The sequence below is a fragment of the Castor canadensis genome, chromosome 11 (assembly GCF_047511655.1).
Source record: "Castor canadensis chromosome 11, mCasCan1.hap1v2, whole genome shotgun sequence".
Classification (NCBI taxonomy): domain Eukaryota; kingdom Metazoa; phylum Chordata; class Mammalia; order Rodentia; family Castoridae; genus Castor; species Castor canadensis.
In genome coordinates, this window is record NC_133396.1 from 88922384 (window position 1) to 88940327 (window position 17944).

Below are 17944 nucleotides of genomic sequence, written 5' to 3' on the forward strand. Positions count from 1 at the left end.
CGCCCACGGTAAAAGCATTCAGCCAATCAGAGGGAGGGCGTTGCCGCCATGCTTACTTCGGGCGGAACTATGAGCGAAAGCTTCACACTTTGAAAAACTAAAGAGCAACACTGCGCAATTCGGAACGTTGACGAGAACGATGGTTACTTGGCCTTGCCCTCAGTTAAAATGGCAACTTAAATTGCTTCACTGACATTCAATAGGCGGGGCGTCATGGAGGCTGGCTTCCTGGGTCGGGCCGCAGAGCGAGTCGGGAAACGATTTTAAACTGTGAAGGGCGTTGAATGCCGAGTTGCCGCCTTATCTCAGCCGAGGTATTTCAGATCTGGCCTTGATGACAGAAGAGCTGTAGTGGAGGGGGCGTTTGGGACGCTTTGTCTTTGCCTTAATCCCAAGCGGGCAAAAGCCTCGTCCTCAGAAGTGAGGATCGCAGAGCCGTTAGGTAAGCGGAAATGTCCTTCCCACCACGGAGTCGCGGGCCTCGCCCGTTCTGAGGGAACAGGGTCTCCTAGCCGGTGTAATTGTGTCCCTAGTACACTCACTTGTGGGGCGAGAGGGAATTCGGGAGGGCCCGGGTTTACTCCAGCTTTTCTTATAGCTGTCATTTTGGCGGTTTTTTTTTTTTTTTTTAAATCCACTTAGGGAATTTCAGTCTCGACAGTTTTGGAGCCGGGTTTGAAGAATGATTGGCAAATCCGGAACGGGCGACAGTGTCATAACGGCATTTTATTGGTGAGATGCTTTGCACTGGGTCCAGGTCTTGTTATGAACTTTGTGCTTCGCCTCGTTGTGTCACCATTATCTTTGCAATACTTGGGTTTAGCACGCAGCTAAGCATTGGCGTTGGGGCCGTTGGGTTTAGGGACTGGTGGTAATAAAATGACTGTCACGATCCCGGACTTCACGGACTAACCACAAGAGGAGCGACTAGTTTTCATTGTGTGTTATGAACTATAAGGGAAAGAGGAGTTGGTGAGAGAGGTAGTTCTGTAACTACTGGTAAGCTGTGGAGGAGGGGAAACCTGCAAAATGGGTAAGAATTAGGGTTTTGGTCTAACTACCTGTCAACTGGATGCACAGTAACCAAACTAATGGGGTTGCTTGAAGATTAAAGGCGACAATATTTGTTAAGGGCTTAGAAGAGGGTCTGGGACATTATGGTTGCTTAGCAATATTGTCTTAAATAGCTGGAAAGAAACATTCTGTGTAAATGGAAGTGATTAAGATTACTTTTTAAATTAGATAGCTCAACGTGTATTTCAAGCGATAATGCTTTAGAGTAGCTGCTGTATTTACTTATGAGACAAGGTTTTACCATGTAGTCCAGGCCAGCCTTGAATTTATGATCCTAGCCTCCAGAGGGCTGGGATTATAGGCTTGAACCACTCTGCCCAGCCAAGTAGCTGCTATTTAAATTGTGTAGTAATTCAGTAGCTGAGGAAAGTGGGAGGAGGTGATGGCATCAGGAAGATGCTGCTCTTTGGTGTAAATTGCAGTTGATTAGGGATTTTTTTCCCTTGGAATGGAATTAGAAGTGAGGGTTTTGATAAATGAGGACTGTCATTGCTGCTTTGAACAAAAACATTAGCTTTCTAGGAGTCAAAAATCATAAAAAGGCTAGCAAAATTTTCTACCAAATACAAGGACTGAAAAGATGTTGCTAAAGATAAAGGGGCCACCAACGAATGGACTGAGGATTGCCACAAGGGTAAAACTCACAAGAGGTGCAGCTCTTCCAGTGGTAGCAGCAGCACCAGGCCTTGGTCCTGCTTGACTTTCGGCTCAGACTCCAGCCCCAGGATGAACTTGAGTAGCACCTTCAACTTATCCCTAGCATCCAGGCATTCAGAAGTTCTAGCACATCCCACTTTAGTTCTAGCAATTCCTCCCTCTGGCTCTCTGTATCATTCTGAGGTAGTGCTCCTTTTCTTAATCCAAACCACCTAAAAATGATGAAAAGGAGAGAAAAAGACACAGCCATTACCCTAAACCCATTTAAATGTACATTGGGAGACTTACCAAGAACATGACCAACGATCACAACATAGAAAAATTTTATATCTGTGTGTCTATTAAAAGGATACATTCTTAGTCTCCGCAAAGGCTAGATATGTGAGATGTATTGGAGAATCCAGATGAAACTGGGAGACTGCTGAAGCCTATGGAGGGGAAATTGATAATGGGAGGTCATGGCTACACTGTGCTGGTCCCTGGCCTAGGCAACACTTCCCCATCCAGGAGATTCAGCCCTCCCAGGAGGGTGTGCGTGCCACTCTGTGGGATGAGGAAGAGGTCATGTTTCCTGAAGTGCAAGTCCCCCATGTGCCTGCTGATTTGTTCTTTTTTTTTTTTTCTCTTTTTTTCTTGATCATATTCTTTAATCCATTGTTACCACAGGAGCCACTCCAGCTCCTCTTGATAAGCACATCCACTAAAGATTAGCCCACCCTACTGTAAATTATATCCCATTCAGCTCAGTTTCTAGCTGAATGAAGATTGGTGGAAAAGAAAATCCCTTTTTCAGCCAAGCTTGGAAGGCAGCAACTGAGAAATTTCCTCTGCAGGCCAAGTTCTGGGTACCAGAAGTGTTGCTAGCACAACAACAACAAGATGTCCTTCAGTTTTTTTGGCTCACCTTTTCTGGTTTTTGATAGAGTCAGTTGAGTGGCAAAACTAGCAAGGACGAATAGTGCTCTAGCAGGCAGTGCAGCCACATTTGGGAGCCTGCTTTTTCCTTTCCACAGATGACCCTGGACCAGTCTAGTGGCCCAACATCCCAGAAGAGAGCCATGCTCCCACCATGTTGGTTGCTGTAAATGGTTCTGAATTTCAAGGTATTCACCACCCCCTCCCCCCATCTCCCTCACTGTCTGAAGTGGTGAGCTAGATGAGAGCCAGCTCTGCAGAGTCATCATGAATCCCTGTTGTGTCTGCCACTCATGGTGGTCTTGCAGGTTATCTTGACAAAATGTATGTTGCTTTTTTTTTTTTTTTTTTGGTTTTTATTGTATAGTTAGAACTATAAAGTTTCTGATTTTTTTTTTGTTTGTTTGTTGCCTTGTAGCCCATGCTGGCATCAAATTCAGTCTTCCTGCCTCAGCCTCCTGTGTGCTGGGATTATAGGTATGCACCACCATGCCTGGCTTTAAAGTTTCTGTTGAATTTTATAACTGGCACATTTTAAGTAATGTGTTTATACTTTGTTGTATAGAGTGAAAGAATTGTGTTGAGTAAACCTAGGATTAGAATGCAAAAGAAGAATAAAAATAGTATGGTACATGATCTTGATTTAGACATTGGCTGAGCTTTGAGGACTGTATATTGAATTTGTGCAAGATATAAAGGGTGTCCTAGTTCACCATATTGAAATTTAAAATAATACTTAAACATTACTAAGGAAGTAACTTTGGGAATGGATAATAAAAGCTGTTGAATGAAGAACTCAATAGAATGCACTTAATCTATGTTAAAAAATGAAGGTAGAAGGCTACATAAATGCATTTAATTAACTTAGAAAATTGACAGGAATTTAAAAATGGAGTAGCTAGCTTTAGAATGGAAGAGGGAAGGAAGGAATTGAATTTGATTTTGAAAATACTATGCTTGAGATACTTGTAAGGGCTTTGTAAAAGTGAGCTGTGGCTGTTGAGAAATAAAGGACTTTGTAGAAAAGGTGAGGGGCTGGGGAAAGAAAGAAAGAATTCCTCTTTTGTCAGGAGAATAATCTAGGACTGTGACCATGACTTAACTTTTAGATGTTTAGAATTCTGTTTTTGTTTTTGGCAGTACTGGGCTTTGAATTCAGGGCCTTGTACGTGGGTGCTCTACTACTTGAAATGTGCCTCCAGCCCAGGTGTTTAGAATTCTGTTTTTTTTTGTTTGCTTGTTTGTTTTTTAATGTAGACCATGGATTCTTATGAGTCACCAGAATCAACTCCTAGACACAGGTTCTCCTCAAGTCTTAAAGATTACTTTATAGGTACCACCCCTCGGCAGAAGCGACTGGAATCGGTCAGGAAGCAAACTTCATTTGCCCCAACCCCATCTCGAAGGAAAATTCTCCAGTGTTCACAATTGCAGGTATTCTTCTTGCCCCTTTTAGTTAGTCAACAAGACTATCTGAACAGAATACTTCAATTTTTGTTACTATTTGTAGTATTTTTGGTGCCTTCTCTGCCCTTCAGCTAATAAGATAAACGAGAAATAGTTAAACAATTTCATACTATCAGCACCATAGGTTTTTTTGGCAACCCTGGAGTTTGAACTCAGGGCCTCATGCTTATAGGCAGGCGCTCTTACTGCTTGAGCCACTTCACCAGCCAGCCCTTTTTTTTGTAATGGGTTTTTTGAGATAGGGTCTCACAAACTATTTTCCAGGGGCTGGCTTTGAACTAGGATCCTCTTGATTTTTGCCTCCTGAATAGCTACGATTACAGGCGTGAGCCATGGTGCCTGGCCAAATAAAGTCTTTCTGATACAGTATGATACTCCAGTCCCTTTTCTTAAAAAATTTTTTACTGGAGTTTGAACTCAGGGTCTCACACTTGCTAGGCAGGTGCTCTACCACTTGAGCCATTCTGCCAGCCCCTCTTTTATACCTTTTAATCTCCTTTAATTTGGACAATTTCCATAGTATTTCCTGGTCTTTTATGACACTGACATTTTTTAAGAATACAGTCTCCTACTCTCCTCTTTTTAAATAGAATAGTCCTCATTTTGGATTTATCTGATGTTTCCCAATGATTAAAGTTACGTCTTCTTGACTAGAAGACTGCACAGTGCTTCTGTGTCCTTGGGTACGTCAGGGTAACTTTTTTCTCTTGTCAATGTTGTATACCTCATACCTATTGGAATAGGAGACAATTTTTGTTTCACCTTGATAACCTTCTTAAAGAAAAATTACCAGTGCTGGTAATGAAAATTATAGTTTTAAATCAGAAAACAGATTTTATATATATTAAAGGTTGAAATGTCCAAATTCACTGCTTCCTTATCTTTATAATAGTTTGCCATATATTTTGATAGTAATAAAGAAAAAGTATGTAACTGTTTCAGTGAGTACTCTAGCCAGAATTAACATCTTTCACAAGTAGACAACTGTAGAGAAAGTTCCAAAAGTTTTTGGAACTGTGAGGCTATATCAGAAAACATGGACTCTTTAGGAAACTTCAGTTTAGGAGGAAACTATTAGCCAATTGAGAACATTTGTGAAGACTTTCAATAACGCCATGGGCCTATATCAATACTGTTTTTGTTTGCATTGCTACTTATGGTTGTAATATAGCATAATTAAAAAAAGATACTTCCAAGAATTTTTATTTGTTTATCTATGTATTTATTTATTTGTTTTTGGCAGTGCTGGGGTTTGGTAGTGCTAGGTGTACTACCATTTGAGCCCTCAAGTGTCTTTTTGTTTAATGTACTAAATTAGGCCCTGTGTCAGAGTTGATTTGCTGCGAAGCAGTTTTTTTTAATTACTTAAAACAAATCAAATTTGATCCTCAGAAATAGTTGCTATTTTCAAAATCTGTAATTTGAAGTTTCCAAAGGTAGAATGTTCATCCACTAAATATTTATTGAAATGCTGTTATAAATCATATTATTCCAGGTTTTATAGTGAATAAAATATAAAAATATCTCTGCCCTCATCAAGCTCATACTTTAGTAGGAGAGACAGACAATAAAAATCAGATGAATATATAATGTCAGGGAGTAGTAAGTACTATGAGCAGGGTGAAGCAATACAGAATGATCAAGTTGGAATGGGTACAGGTTCTACTTTATATGGGGTGGCCTCTTGGCCACATTTGAATATAACCCTGAATGAAGTGAAGGAGCATGTTATGTGAGCTCCCAGGGTAAGAGCATTCCAAAAGCAAAGGCAGAGTAAGTGCAAAGGCCTGTTCAAGGCTCTGCAAAAAGCCCTGCAGACTCCATTTGAATTTGACTTTGAGTGCAAGATCGAGTACCCAGTAATAGATATATAGTAATGTATAGATGCTTTAAATGCTATTCTTACTGTTATTTTTAGTTCTTAAAACTTCTTTTGTTTTTGTTTTTTTAGGAAGATGTCGATCCTCATAAAGTTGCATTCCTTCTGCATAAACAATGGACTTTATATAGTTTAACTCCCTTGTATAAATTCTCATATGCTAATCTCAGAGAGTATTCTAGACTTCTGAGTGCATTTATTGCTGCTGAAAAGCACAAAGGACTTGCTGTGGAAGTGGGAGAAGATCTCAACATCAAAGTTGTTTTTTCTACTCTCCTAGGACTGAAAGGGACACAGAGGGACTCTGAAGCAGTTCTTGTGCAGGTATAGTATGTGAGCAATACTTGCTTCCTAGAGTAAAAGAATCCGTATTTCCTTAGTTTGGAATGAAAATTATGCTATTATCTTACTGCCTTTTAAAATTCCTAAGTTTGTGACTTTTGACCAATTTATGTCTTATTTAACCAAATTATAATAAACAAATATGGCCAATTTGAAAAAAAAATTTTTCTACATATGTAGTAAATGTGTGTGTATAAAATTATTTTGATTTTAGAAAATATGTAAAAATATGAAGAAAGTTAAAAAATTATTTTGGTAAGCATCCATTTTGTTATCTGAATCCATATAGTCTTAAAATTGGGATCATATTGCCCATACTTTTGCATTTTGGCATTTTTGGTAGTCAGTATTGTAAATAATTACTCATGTGATTAGGAATTCTACATTTTTGTCTTTTATTTGGAATTCTACATTTTTGTAGGTATAGCTGTATAATTCTATGGTTTTTACTAGGATTTAATTTCTAGAAGTACAATTTAAGTAAAAATATATGAAACTTATCATTGATACATATCTGTGATACATCATGCCATGATACTCTTATGCTTTCCTAAAAGTAATATATAAAATTAATAAGACCATAGTTTGATCAATTAAGAAGCCAGACTTATTTTAGTATTTATAATAACAAAATTGTTTCTTCTGAGTTAAAGAAATTAAATTCTCAAGGAGTTGAGAAGACCAGATTTGTTTGTTTGTATAAATTAGAGGTCAGAAAAGTACGGTCTGTAGGCTAAATCTCACCTGTTCTTTGTTTTTGTAAATAAAATTTTATTTGGACATAACCTCTTTTATTTGCTTATGTATTGTCTTTGGCTAATTCTGGGCCACAACAGGAGAGTTAAATACTTGTGACAGAGATCATGTGGCCTGCAAAGCTTAAAATATTTACTATGTGGCTCTTTACAGAAAAACGTTTGCTGACCCATGGTATTGATTGTGGTATTGGCAAAGATCTCAAGATGTTCTAGTATTATGTTCATCTGTACCTAGCAGAAGGCCTAAATAACAGTATACCAACAGAAGTTTATTTGTCTTACAGAAAAAAAAAAAAAGTTTATGGGGATAGATTGTCTAAGGCTAGTATGAGGCATGGTGAACACATTAGCAATCTAGGTTCCTTTGTCTTTCTTGTCTGTCATCTCTGTTGTTTTCCATTCTAAAGTCACCTTATAGTCTAAGATGACTCCTGGGGCTGTAAACATTCTGTTAAAGTTTCAGGCAAGGAGTAAGAAAATAGGAAGGACAAATAGGGTACCTGAGAACAGAGAAAATCTTGCTGAGATCCAGCAACTTCTGTTTACATACTAGATGGAAAGGACACTGGGAAAATTTTCTTTTTGAGTGGGTACTTTGCCACTCCAAGTAAAGGAATTGTTTTATTGCAGAAAGGAAAATAGATACTGGCTAGATAACAGTCTTTGTCAGGTAAAGAGCCGATGTCAGAGAAGTTTTGTGACTTCGTGTCATCAGTCAAGCAAATGTTCTTGTGAGGATTAGAAATGATCTCTTGAATTCCTGGTATAATGTACTAATAGTTTTCAAGTTAAATCTCATTTCTTGATAGGCTTATGGGGCTGTTAGGCCATAAACATGTGATAAACCATGGTGTATGTGGTATATGAGACTCTTTCATAATCTCTTGAATAAAAAGGAGAAATGGTAAAAGAAACTTTAAATAAACATCTCTAAAGGGATATAATGAGACTGTAATTTTAATCTGCTTTGCAATACTTTAACAAAAATTCTGACTAACTTGAAGTTATGTTTATCATGTAATTTACAATGTAGTTTGAAGGGTTAGTCAGTCAGCCAGAATATAATGAAGATTGGTACAGTGGGACAAAATTTTAGTAGAGGTAAGTTTACTGCCTCAGTGTAAGTTGAGGGAGATTTACCTGTAACAGCAAAAATGAGTATGTAGGGCTAATTTTTATAAAGCTGACAGATAATACCAGAAAACTGCAATCTGAGATTACATTAGCAGGAGTATAATGGAGATTGAAGTGTGATGGTAGTTTAATAGACCGTGTGTGTGTGTGTGTGTGTGTGTGTGTGTGTGTGTGTGTGTGTTGCTGGGGATCCAGCCCATGTGTGTGTGTGTGTGTGTGTGTGTGTGTGTGTGTGTGTTGCTGGGGATCCAGCCCAGAGCCTTGTGCATGCTAGGCATGGTTTTCCTATGAACTAGGTCCCCAGTCTCCTATAATCAGACCTTTTTGAAGTAATCATATGTACTTACAGATAACTCCCATACATAAGAACTTCAGAGAAGAGTGACCAGGATACAGAGATTGTGAATGCCATAAGAGGAATGATTGAAGAAATGGCAGATGTTGAACACACTGATAGGGACCATCAAATATTTGAAGGGCTTTTTCTGTAGAAGAGGAATTAGATTTGATTTACTTTACATGCCTATAAGGGAGAAAGAGATCATTGGGTGGGCACTATAGGTCCTAACATGAAAGAACATAGAAAGAGTTGCCCTAGGAAATTTTGAAATCTTCCTCAATGGGATAATTTAAGCATGTTGGATTTGGGGACCTTTTATAGTCCCTTCTAAAGTTGAGATTTTTTTTAGAATACTATGCCTGATTATGCCAAATAGACACCTCACATTTTGTATTTTGGTTGCTCTGAGATCTTGCCATATGCCATGACTCTCCCATATAAAACCATTGGGCTAAAAGACAATTGTTTAATTATTTAAAAACCCTAATAACAATTAAGAAAACTATTCCCTTCGTGTTTTTTTTTTTTTTTTTTGGTGGGGGGGCAAGTAATAAGTCAGATCTTATTTTTAATATGCTAATTATTTTTGAGAATACATAATTTAAGAGTGGACGTTCTTGTGAACTTAATGAGCCTGTTTTACTTTCCTTTGTAGATTCTGTCAAAGTCTCAGATGCCACCTGAGAACAGAGAAGATAAAGTGTTGTGGACTGGTTGGTTCTGCTGTGCATTTGGAGATAGTCTTCTGGAGACTACCACAGAAGACTTCACCTGCCTACCATTATTCCTTGCAAATGGAGCAGAATCTAATACTGCCATAATTGGAACTTGGTTTCAGAAAACCTTTGACTGTTATTTCAGTCCTTTAGCAATCAACGCATTTAATCTTTCCTGGATGGCTGCCATGTGGACTGCATGCAAAATGGACCATTATATGGCTACTGAATTTCTTTGGTCTGTACCATGTAGTCCTCAAAGTCTGGACATTTCTTATGCAATACATCCAGAGGATGCAAAAGCTTTGTGGGACAGCGTCCACAAAACACCTGGGGAGGTTACCCAGGAGGAAGTTGACTTATTTATGGACTGCCTTTATTCACATTTCCATAGGCATTTCAAAATTCATTTATCAGCTACAAGATTAGTTCGTGTTTCAACATCTGTAGCTTCAGCACATACTGATGGAAAAGTAAAGGTTAGTTTGAACAAATCTAATTAGTTATTGCCAGGTTTTTAAGATGTATGATGATTATAGTTATATTCTTCACATTGAAGAAACACATTCAAATGTATGCAATTCATGACCGTAGAGAGACTTTTATTGTTTTTTTAAAAAATTAATTAATTTATGGCAGCACTGGGGTTTGAACTCAGGGCCTTATGCTTGCTAGGCACATACTCTTACTGCTTGAGTTACTCTGCCAGCCTTTTTTTTGTGATAGGTTTTTTTGAGATAGGGTCTCATAAGCTATTTGCCCAGGGCTAGCTTTGAACTTCAGTCCTCCTGATCTCTGCTTTGAGAGTAGCTAGGATTACCAGTGTGAGCCACCAGGACCCAGCAAGAGACTTTATTCTATACTTTATAAATGACTTGTAAAATCTTTAGCTATCTAGATGCACCTTTATAATGGGAGGATATTTCCATATGTTTTATGCTATAGACTTGGGTAATAATATGAATTATTATCCTATAGTAACTATGAAACTTTTGGAATTGTTTCTTGTCAAATTTTGAAATAATTATGGAAGTAACAGAGGATTTTATGTGTGAGATAAGCAAATAATAGCCAGAGACACAGAATAAGTTGTCATCTTTGTATTCTAGGTTTTTGGGTCCCCATTGGGGAAGAAATAGACATTATTTTATTCTATAAAGTACTTAGCAAAGAAGTATTAGAAATAAACAGAGTTGGCTCCTAGAATAAATACGTAGCCACAATATACAGCAGTGAATATTTCCTGTGGTTTCATCACTGACCTTAATTCTTTTCTTCTTTTTATTTTTTTTTAAATTGACACATAATATATATACTTTATTTTTGCAGTGCCAGGGATCAAACCCAGGGCCTTATTCATGCTAGGCCAACACTGTACCACTGAGCTATACTACCAGCCCTACTGGTATATATTTGTTTGGCCCTGTATGATAATTTGATACATCTGTACAGTATATAATAATTGAATCACAGTAATAGCATTTCTATCTCATCAAACATTTATCCTTTCTATGTTTTGGAATCTACAAACTCTTCTAGTAATTTTGAAATACATAGTAAATTGTTGCAGACCATAGTCACCCTACTGTGTTATAGAACATTAAAACTAATTCCTCCTATCTGACTGTGTTTTGGTGTCCGTTAGCTAACCTCTCTCTATCCCCTTTTCTTCCTAGCTGCTGGTTACCACTATTCTTTTCTGTAAGATCAGCTCTTTTAGCTTCCAAAAATGAGTGGGAACATGCAGCATTTATGCCTAGCAGACCTTAATTCTAGTCTTTAGAACAACCCTGTAGTTAGGTATTTTTTTAATCCACATTGTATTTTAAAACAATGAAACTGAGGCCAAGATAGGTTTGTGACATAGGCAAGATAGCGTAGTAAGAAGAGTCAAGATCTGAACTTTTGTGTTTTAGGTTCCAAGAGTACTCTCATACTTTCAAACTGGAGGTCATAATGCAATAGTAGGCTGGAATATAATTTTGATGAGAAGAGATTAGCACTAAAAAAGCAAAAAAAAGGGGGTCTTTGCTCCCATTTCCTTCATGAATGTTTCTCTTTTTTTCCACCCTCCCTCCTTGTCTTTACTTTATCCTGTTACACTAAAATAAATCCTTACTAAAACTTAAAAAAAAAAAAAAGGGTGTGTGTGTGGGGGGCAGGGTTTACTGGTGATGTAGCTCAATGGTAGAGTCTAGCATGCAGGAGGCCCTGGTTCCATCCCCAGCACCTGGGGTTGGGGGGTAGAGAAAAACAGTAGGAAATATAGAGTAAATGAATGTGGGAAACCTAATGAGCTAAATCCAGAAATTAGACCAATGTAACATTGTTCATTCAAAGATCAAACTGCTTTCTTACTGTAATACTACTCTAGTTTTAAATTTCTTATCTTTTTTTTTCTTTTTTGTTTTTACAGATTCTGTGTCATAAATACCTTATTGGTGTGTTGGCATATTTGACAGAACTGGCAATTTTTCAAATTGAGTGAGGCTTTGTGTAAAACTATGGATTATATGCCCTTTCCTCATTGATTATTTGCTTAGTTGTCGTGCTGAGAGGGACTGCAAAAAAAAATGGGTATCTATCTCTTTGCATCTGTTTTCCTCACAGTGCCTTTGGAGTTGTCCAGATGGAAGCCAAGAAGGATTTGGAAGAACAAGGGATGTGGTAGTGGGCGAGCCACAGCCATGTGCTTATGCAGTAGTCATGGTGCTGTAAGATGCTAATCCCTAGAAAATGCTGAGTTGCTAATTTGTTGGTTATCTTTTTAAAAAGTATATAATGTTCAGTATCAAACTTTTAGAATTCAAATAAATGTATCTAATATTTTGTATTTCAGGTGTAGGCTTTTAAAACTGCTAATCCTTTTTAAGCAATTTTGAACTTGGGCTCAGGAATTTTTGTCTTTGTGAGATATTTTCCTAGCATTGTTTTGCTGTAGAGAATTGGCCATTAAAATCCCCTCAAAGGGAAAATAAAGATTAATACACATTTTTTTTAGCCACTGATAATGTTTGTTTTTAATACTGTTCAATTTTTATTGCAATGTTGAATTAAATATTCAGTTTTAAAATGAAGCAGTATATTCCTCAGTGTCTTAATGACATCTTTTTTGGGAAGAGTGGTACTGGGGTTAAACTCAAGACCTTGTTCTTGTTAGGCAAGTGCTTGACCACTTCATCCACAACCCCCAGCCCTTAATTGCCTTAGTTATTTTTCAGGTAGGGTTTCACATTTTTGCCTGGGGCTGGCCTTGTCTGTAATTCTTCAACCTGTGGCGTCCTGCATATGGCCCTGGCATCACAGTTGAATGTACCACGTCCACCTTATTGAACCACTAACTTTTTTTTTTAAAATGTATCATAAACTAAAATTTTATATTTTATTTTTTTTCTCTTATTCATATGTGCATACAATGTTTGGGTCATTTCTCCCCCCTTCCCCCCATCCTCCCCCTTACCCCCCACCCCCTCAATGGAGTGGAAATTAAGGCTTGCCTGAATATTCATTGTAGTTTGGAGCTATGTGAATGTTTTATGTAACTAAAAACAATGTTAGGTCAAAAAGAAACAAAGCAATACTTAAAAATTGAAAACAAACAAGTAACTATGTTAAGTTCATGGCACAATCACACAGAGAATTGTTTTTAGTATTTTTATTAATATATATATATATTTTTGGCAGTACTGGGGTTTGATCTGGCATTTGCTAGGCAAGCACTCTACCACTTGAGCCAGTCCCCAGTCTTTTTTGCTTAAGTTTGTTTTTCAGAAAGAGTCCTGTGCTTTATCCTGGGCTGGCCTAAGACTGCAATCCTTCTTACCTGCTTTTCCTGAGTAGCTGGCATTACAAGTGTGAGCCACCTCTCCCGGCTTGTTTTTTTAAAATGGGCCTTGCTAACTTTTTTCCTGGACTGGCCTTGAACCACGATTCTTCTATCTCTGCTTCCCAAGTAGTTGGAATTACAGGGATATGCCACCATGTCTGGCTCTAAATACTGGTAGTTTGATTGTACATCTTAGTGGGCTCTTTCCTAGGACAGAAAGAGCAGCAAAGAAGTCTTAAATCACATTCAGTTATCTTGTATTAATAATATTGGTATTGTTATTTTGCTACCTTATTTAAAAAAAAATTTATTTATTTATTTTGGTGCTGGGGTTTGAACTCAAGGCCTCATGCTTGCCAGGCAGGCACTCTACTACTTGAGCCACTCTCCCAGTCATTTTTTGCGTTTGGTCTTTTTGAGACAGGGTTTTAAGAACTATTTGCCTGGGCTGGCTTTGAACCTCAGTCTTCCTGATCTCTGCCTCCTGAGTAGGTAGGATTACAAGCATAAGCCACTGGTGCCCAGCATGACAGAAATCTTGTATCTAGAAAATCCTAAGGAATTTAGTGAAAAACTACTATAAAATTAAGAAAATTCCATTCTCAATATCATTAAAACAAATAAAATAGGAATAAATTTAACCAAAAAATGCAGTACTTGTATATGAAACACCATGAAACCTTGTTAAAAAACTTAAAGATTTAAATAAATTTAAATAAAAGATTTAAAACTTAAAGACCACTCATATTCATAGATTGGAAGGCAATATCATAATGACAGTACTCTCCAGATTGATCTATAGATTTAATACAACGTTAACAAAATTCCAGCTAGCTCTTTTGCAGAGATTGACAAACTGATCCTAAAATTCCTGTGGAAATGTAAAAGACCCAGAGGGCCAAAATATTGTTGAAAAAAAGATGAAGTTGAAAGACTTCCTGATTTCAAAATTCACTATAGGCTGAGCATGATAAATCATGTCTATAATCCCAGCTACTCAGAAGGAGAATCACAGTTTGAGGCCAGCCTGGACAAAAGTTAGTGAGACCCCATCTCAACCAATAAGCAAGATGTGGTGTCATGGGCCTGTAATCCCAGTTATGCAGGATGTCAGACCAGTCCATGCATAAATGCAAGGCCCTATCTGAAAAATAACTAAAGCAAAAAGGGATGGAGTGTGACTCCAGTGGCAGTGTCTGCCTACTAAGCACAAGGCCCTGAGTTCAAGTCCAGTGCCAGACACACATACTACAATGCTTCGGTTATCAAGACAGTGTGGCTCTGGCACAGCAACTGACACGGACTACTGCAACAGATCTACACAGGTTCATGCTGTACTCCCAGCTGCTCAGCAGGCAGAGATCAGGAGGATCGAGGTACGAAGCCAGCCCAGGCGAATAGTTTGTAAGATCCCGTCTCCAAAATAATGGAGGAGAATGAACTGGAGGTGTGGCTAAAGAGGTACAGTGCCTGCTTTGCAAGCAAAAAGCTCTGAGTTCAAACCCTACTTCCACCAAAAAAAAAAAAAGATTCCTGCCAAACAGGTGGGTTGGTATATACTCCCAGTACTCAGATGGTTGAGGTGTGAGGATTATTTGAGTTCCTGAGTTGGAGACTAGCTGGAGAATGCAGTGGGACTCCATCTCAAAAACAAGATTCACATCATCTGTAAATAAAGATAGTTTTACTTCTCAGTTTTCAGTCTTTTCTTTGTCTTGCCAGATTGCCTTGGTTAGAATGTTAGAATGTCAGTGCCAGTTGAAGTGCTGAGAATGTACATTTTTATCTTGTTCCTAATCTTAGTGGGACTGTATTGAGTCTTTTTTTCACCAGATGCAAATAGAATAAAGACTAAACTATGACTAAACTGAAATAAGCCAGTCCCACAAAGGTAAGTATCACACATTTTTTCTCATGAAAACAAAATGAAAGTAAAATGGGGACTGCTGGGTAGTTGGATGGGAATGGGAAAAGGGAGAAATAAGGGAAGACTAGAAAGAACAATACAGGAGCTGAACATGATTAGAGTGTGTTATATACATGCATGGAAATACCACAATGAAATCCCTTACTTTGTTCAATTGTAATGTATGCTAATAAAAAAGATAAGAATTTCCAACTGAAAAAAATGTCTCCCATTTTTTTCAAAAATGGACACTGATCTACCATATGATCCAGCAATAGACTGTGACACAAGTTACTCCAGAGGCACCTGCACACCCATGTTTATTGCAGCACTATTCACAATAGCCAAGTATGGAAACAGCCAAGATGCCCCACTACTGACGAATGGATCAAGAAAATGTGGTATTTATACACAATGGAATTTTATGCAGCCATGAAGAAGAATGAAATGTTATCATTCACTGGTAAATGGATAGAATTGGAGAACATCATTCTGAGTGAGGTTAGCCTGGCCCAAAAGACCAAAAATCATATGTTCTCCCTCATAAGTGTCCACACACAACAATGGGATTGGACTTTGAGCACATGATAAAAGCGAGAGCACACAAGGGAGGGGTAAGGATAGGTAAGACACCTAAAAAATTAGCTAGCATTTGTTGCCCTTAACGCAGAGAAACTAAAGCAGATACCTTAAAAGCAACTGAGGCCAATAGGAAAAGGGGACCAGGAACTAGAGAAAAGGTTAGATCAAAAAGAATTAACCTAGAAGGTAACACACACGCACAGGAAATTAATGTGAGTCAACTCCCTGTATAGCTATCCTTATCTCAACCAGCAAAACCCCTTGTTCCTTCCTATTATTGCTTATACTCTCTCTACAACAAAATTAGAAATAAGGACAAAATAGTTTCTGCTGGGTATTGAGGGGTAAGGGGGGTAAGGGAGAGAGCGGGGGGGAAGGGGGGGAGAAATGACCCAGACATTGTATGTACATATGAATAAAATAAAAATTAAAACAAAAACAAAAACCCCAAAAATGGAGAAGAGGAAGGCAAAACACGTCCTGTCTGGGGATTGGTACCGGGGCGGGGGCGCGGTATAGGGGAGGGTGTAGGAGGGTGAATATGGTAGTTGGTAGGAAGTATTATGTACTTGCACATGTAAATGGAAAAATGAGACCTGTTGAAACTATTCCAGGAATTGGGGGGGGGGGTGGGCGAATAAAGAATAGTGGATGGGGTGAATTCAACTGTGATATATTCTAAGAACTTTTGTAAATGTCACAATGTACCCCCAGTACAACAATAATATAATTTAAAAAACTTTAAAAAACAAAAATTCCCTAACAAAAATGAAGTTAGACTAAATGAGCAAAAAGAAATGAAGTACAATAGTGAACATCAAATAAAATGGAAATCAGGGAAATTTTAATATTGGCTGGGTGTTAGATGATATAAAGGAATTGTTAATTATATCAGCTTGATGTTATTGTAGATAGACCTTCTCTGATAAATATTTAAGTGCAGGTGAAACATGATGACTGGGATTTGCTTTAAAATCCTGCAGTGGTGATTGGGAGAACAGTAAGAGGAAATAGATGATAAAATGTTGGCAGTTTTTGAAGCTGGATGGTAAGTACATGAAGGTTCATGGATTTGTTATTTTCTACTTTCATGTATTTGCTTCTCTCAGAGTGTGAAAGTGTTAGCACAGGCAGCTAGGTAGACATGAGCAGGAATGAGGAAACACCCTAGATGGCCCACACTCTGGACCAGTGATTAAGATAATGGCATTTATCTCACCATGTCAAGGTTGAAAGGCAAAGAGAATCAAATGTACAGCCTTTCAAAAGTGCAGGTTTATGCCTTTCCACATTTGGGTAGCCACTATGCAGTCATCAAACCATTTAGGGAAAGCCACAGAGGAGGGCCTGTTTCACAGCACCTGGTTAATCCACCCTATTGAATAAAACCCTAAGCCCTGACAGTTTCCAAGCAGTAGGTCCTTACCTATCTGCCTCACCCTTCCATGTGTACTATCCCTGATTAGCTTTCCTAATAAATCACTCTACTATCTTCTTACTTTTCATGTTTTTTTTTTTTTTCCACACCTGGGCAGCATCCTAACCTTAAGCATTGTACCCAAGAACCAAGGAACACATGGAACATCCCAAATACTGGTAGCAAAAGGAAGAGAGACAAGCATCCAAGATTAAAGCAAGGGTCTTTTATACAAAACCTAATTTTGGAAATGACATACTATCCTTCCCTCTTTATAAAAGTTGTTTTTAAGAGAAATTTTGGGTTTTCAGCAAACTTTAGTGATAGAAGGTATAGACATTTTCTATATTCCCTTTCCCCCTTTTATTTTGGCAGTACTGGTTGAATTTGGCTTCTTGCTAGGCAGGCACTCTCACTTGAGCCAGTTGGCCACCCCTTTTTGCATTAGGCTTCTTTTCACCATATCTCCCAACAGAGTGCAAGCCATCACTTTTGCAGCATCTTAAGTACACAGTCCAGACCAATACTGGTGCAGTGTGGGAAGACAGGAAATTACAGAAGCATGTGAATAGCAGAAGGCAGGGAGGGAACACTGAGGGCCACCTTAGAGCCTGGCCACCATGCCCTTACAGAGCAAGAGACTTACTGAAATAAAACACCAGAAAAGAAACCCATGAGAAAGGACTGTTGGGTTGCAAGACATTTTCTGATGATATTTGCCCTCTTCCCCTGTCTTATTTCTGGGCCCTGGCTTTTTTGTACTTTTCTGAAAGTGGACTGCTTTGATTTCCTTTAATGTCACATCCTTTCCCAACTGCCTTTATTCTGTTTATCTGGCACAAGCTGGTCTCTTTGCCTGGAATGCCCATGCTGTTTTGTCTACTTCCCAAACTCCCATGTCTTGTACACCTTTCTCGCCTTTTAAAAAAAT

The 17944-nt window shown here is 38.3% G+C and overlaps 1 protein-coding gene across 8 annotated transcripts; it reads left to right on the plus strand.

Moving 5' to 3' along the window:
- Positions 1 to 3: 3 nt before the first annotated feature.
- On the plus strand, positions 4 to 14680 carry Cenpl (centromere protein L). Of its 8 annotated transcripts, XM_074047449.1 has the most exons (8): positions 4 to 442; positions 643 to 732; positions 2745 to 2834; positions 3065 to 3123; positions 3904 to 4080; positions 6065 to 6316; positions 9222 to 9761; positions 11699 to 14680. In XM_074047449.1, the coding sequence occupies exons 5-8, from the start codon at positions 3907 to 3909 to the stop codon at positions 11768 to 11770; spliced, it is 1038 nt and encodes a 345-aa protein (XP_073903550.1). In that variant the 5' UTR covers positions 4 to 442; positions 643 to 732; positions 2745 to 2834; positions 3065 to 3123; positions 3904 to 3906; the 3' UTR covers positions 11771 to 14680. The 8 variants fall into 8 exon arrangements, with proteins under 8 accessions (XP_073903550.1, XP_073903547.1, XP_073903552.1 ...); XM_074047446.1 differs by lacking the exon at positions 3065 to 3123; XM_074047451.1 differs by lacking the exon at positions 3065 to 3123 and having other exon boundaries at positions 3980 to 4080.
- The last annotated feature ends 3264 nt before the right edge of the window (positions 14681 to 17944 follow it).